This window comes from Phytophthora parasitica (assembly GCF_000247585.1).
Source record: "Phytophthora parasitica INRA-310 unplaced genomic scaffold supercont2.5, whole genome shotgun sequence".
Classification (NCBI taxonomy): Eukaryota; Oomycota; class Peronosporomycetes; order Peronosporales; family Peronosporaceae; genus Phytophthora; species Phytophthora nicotianae.
In genome coordinates, this window is record NW_008648991.1 from 386,214 (window position 1) to 387,700 (window position 1,487).

The 1,487-nt window shown below is 46.9% G+C and overlaps 1 protein-coding gene across 1 annotated transcript; it reads left to right on the top strand.

Moving 5' to 3' along the window:
* Positions 1-982: 982 nt before the first annotated feature.
* Positions 983-1,414, top strand: PPTG_04488 (hypothetical protein; the record flags this gene model as incomplete). Its single annotated transcript, XM_008896731.1, has 1 exon — positions 983-1,414. The coding sequence occupies one exon, from the start codon at positions 983-985 to the stop codon at positions 1,412-1,414; it is 432 nt and encodes a 143-aa protein (XP_008894979.1).
* Between the last annotated feature and the right edge of the window lie 73 nt (positions 1,415-1,487).

Here is a 1,487-nt window from a genome sequence, read left to right on the forward strand (position 1 = left end):
TGCTCCATTTTATTGTCGTTATGCACTTGTGTTGCTCGACGAGTAAGTAGAACCGGTCACGAGAGAACAATGAATTCTGCTAGGTTGGTCGCAGTTCTTCTCTAAAAGCACTATCTGATCAAAGTCGTGCCTTGCGCGAAGAATCTCTGAGATTTGAACAGCTATGCTATTTTTAGATGATTGAGTTAAAATAAAAGTAATTCAAGACCGAATATTCCGCTCGACACAGCCAGCCATATCCGAAATAACCACGGCCGTGGGATTATTTCGATGCACTGTACTGATATAATGCTGCAATCGCTTTGAGTGGACCCACCTGTAGCCGCAAGCCGCAAGCCAGCATCTCGAAGGCTATAGCCCTTGTTAGATATGTTGCAGATTACCAAAGACAATGCAGATACGCTTCAATTGAAGCGATTGTAAAACGATCGAAAATATCGAATATCGGTAGCGTGTTGTCCTGGGAAGGAGTAACTACAAGTCGGAATTTGCTAAATGCTGTACTCGACGACCGTTATGCCGGGCATATTGAGGAGTAGAATAAACTCATTTGGTCATAGATAAGCTCCAAGATGTAGGAAAATGTACTTATCCTTTGACTTTTCGCAACGACCGTCGTTTACGAAATGTGACACCACGGAAGACATCAGTGAATCGTTACGCTGCCACCAATGAAGGTAGGGGTACTGTAACGATTCACTGATGTCTTCAGTGGTATCACATTTAGCGAACGAAGTTCTTATCCTGTGCTTTGCAACGAGGTAACGACATAACCTCGTCGTACAACACCTATGTTGCGGGCATAATTCATGGCAAATTGGATCATACCTACCCTACCGTGAGAAGTCAGGCCAAGTTTTTTCTTACGAAAGCCTCTCTGTCCGCTTTCAGTCCGCAATTTGCCTCCCACAGCGCAACCCTAGACTACCTGCCCCGCGCCGACTACCTGCCTCGCGTTGACTACTATCGTAATCGAACAAGCATGCGTCTACACTACTTCCTGCTCGTGGCTGCACCCATGCTTCTTGCAAGCACCGATTTCGTCGCAGCCAGTACCGACTCCGCTCACACCAAGCTATCAACGGCTGCGGAATCCACCCACGGCGTTCGCATGCCTGCTCGTGCTTTGACCGAAGGGAATGACAAAAGATCTCTGCGAATCTCCAAAACGAATGATGAAGACGACGAAGAAGAAAATGAAGCTAGGGGTATCCCCGTGGTGTCATTTTATACTGATGAGATATCCGCCCGTGGTTTGATCAGGTTCCTGAAGAAGAAGTCTATCATCAGCAAGGCCCGCGCTAAAGAACTGAAAGCATCCGATGTGTCCAAAGAAGCAATTGCCGAAATGTACTCAAACTACGTCGCGCTTGCAACGAGGCCAAAGAGGGGTGAAGCTATATACTCGCCATGAACTGGTGAGCAGGTGGAGCGTCATGAAAAACTTCAACTGATACTGCGGCTGACACGACTGTAGATGATGTTTA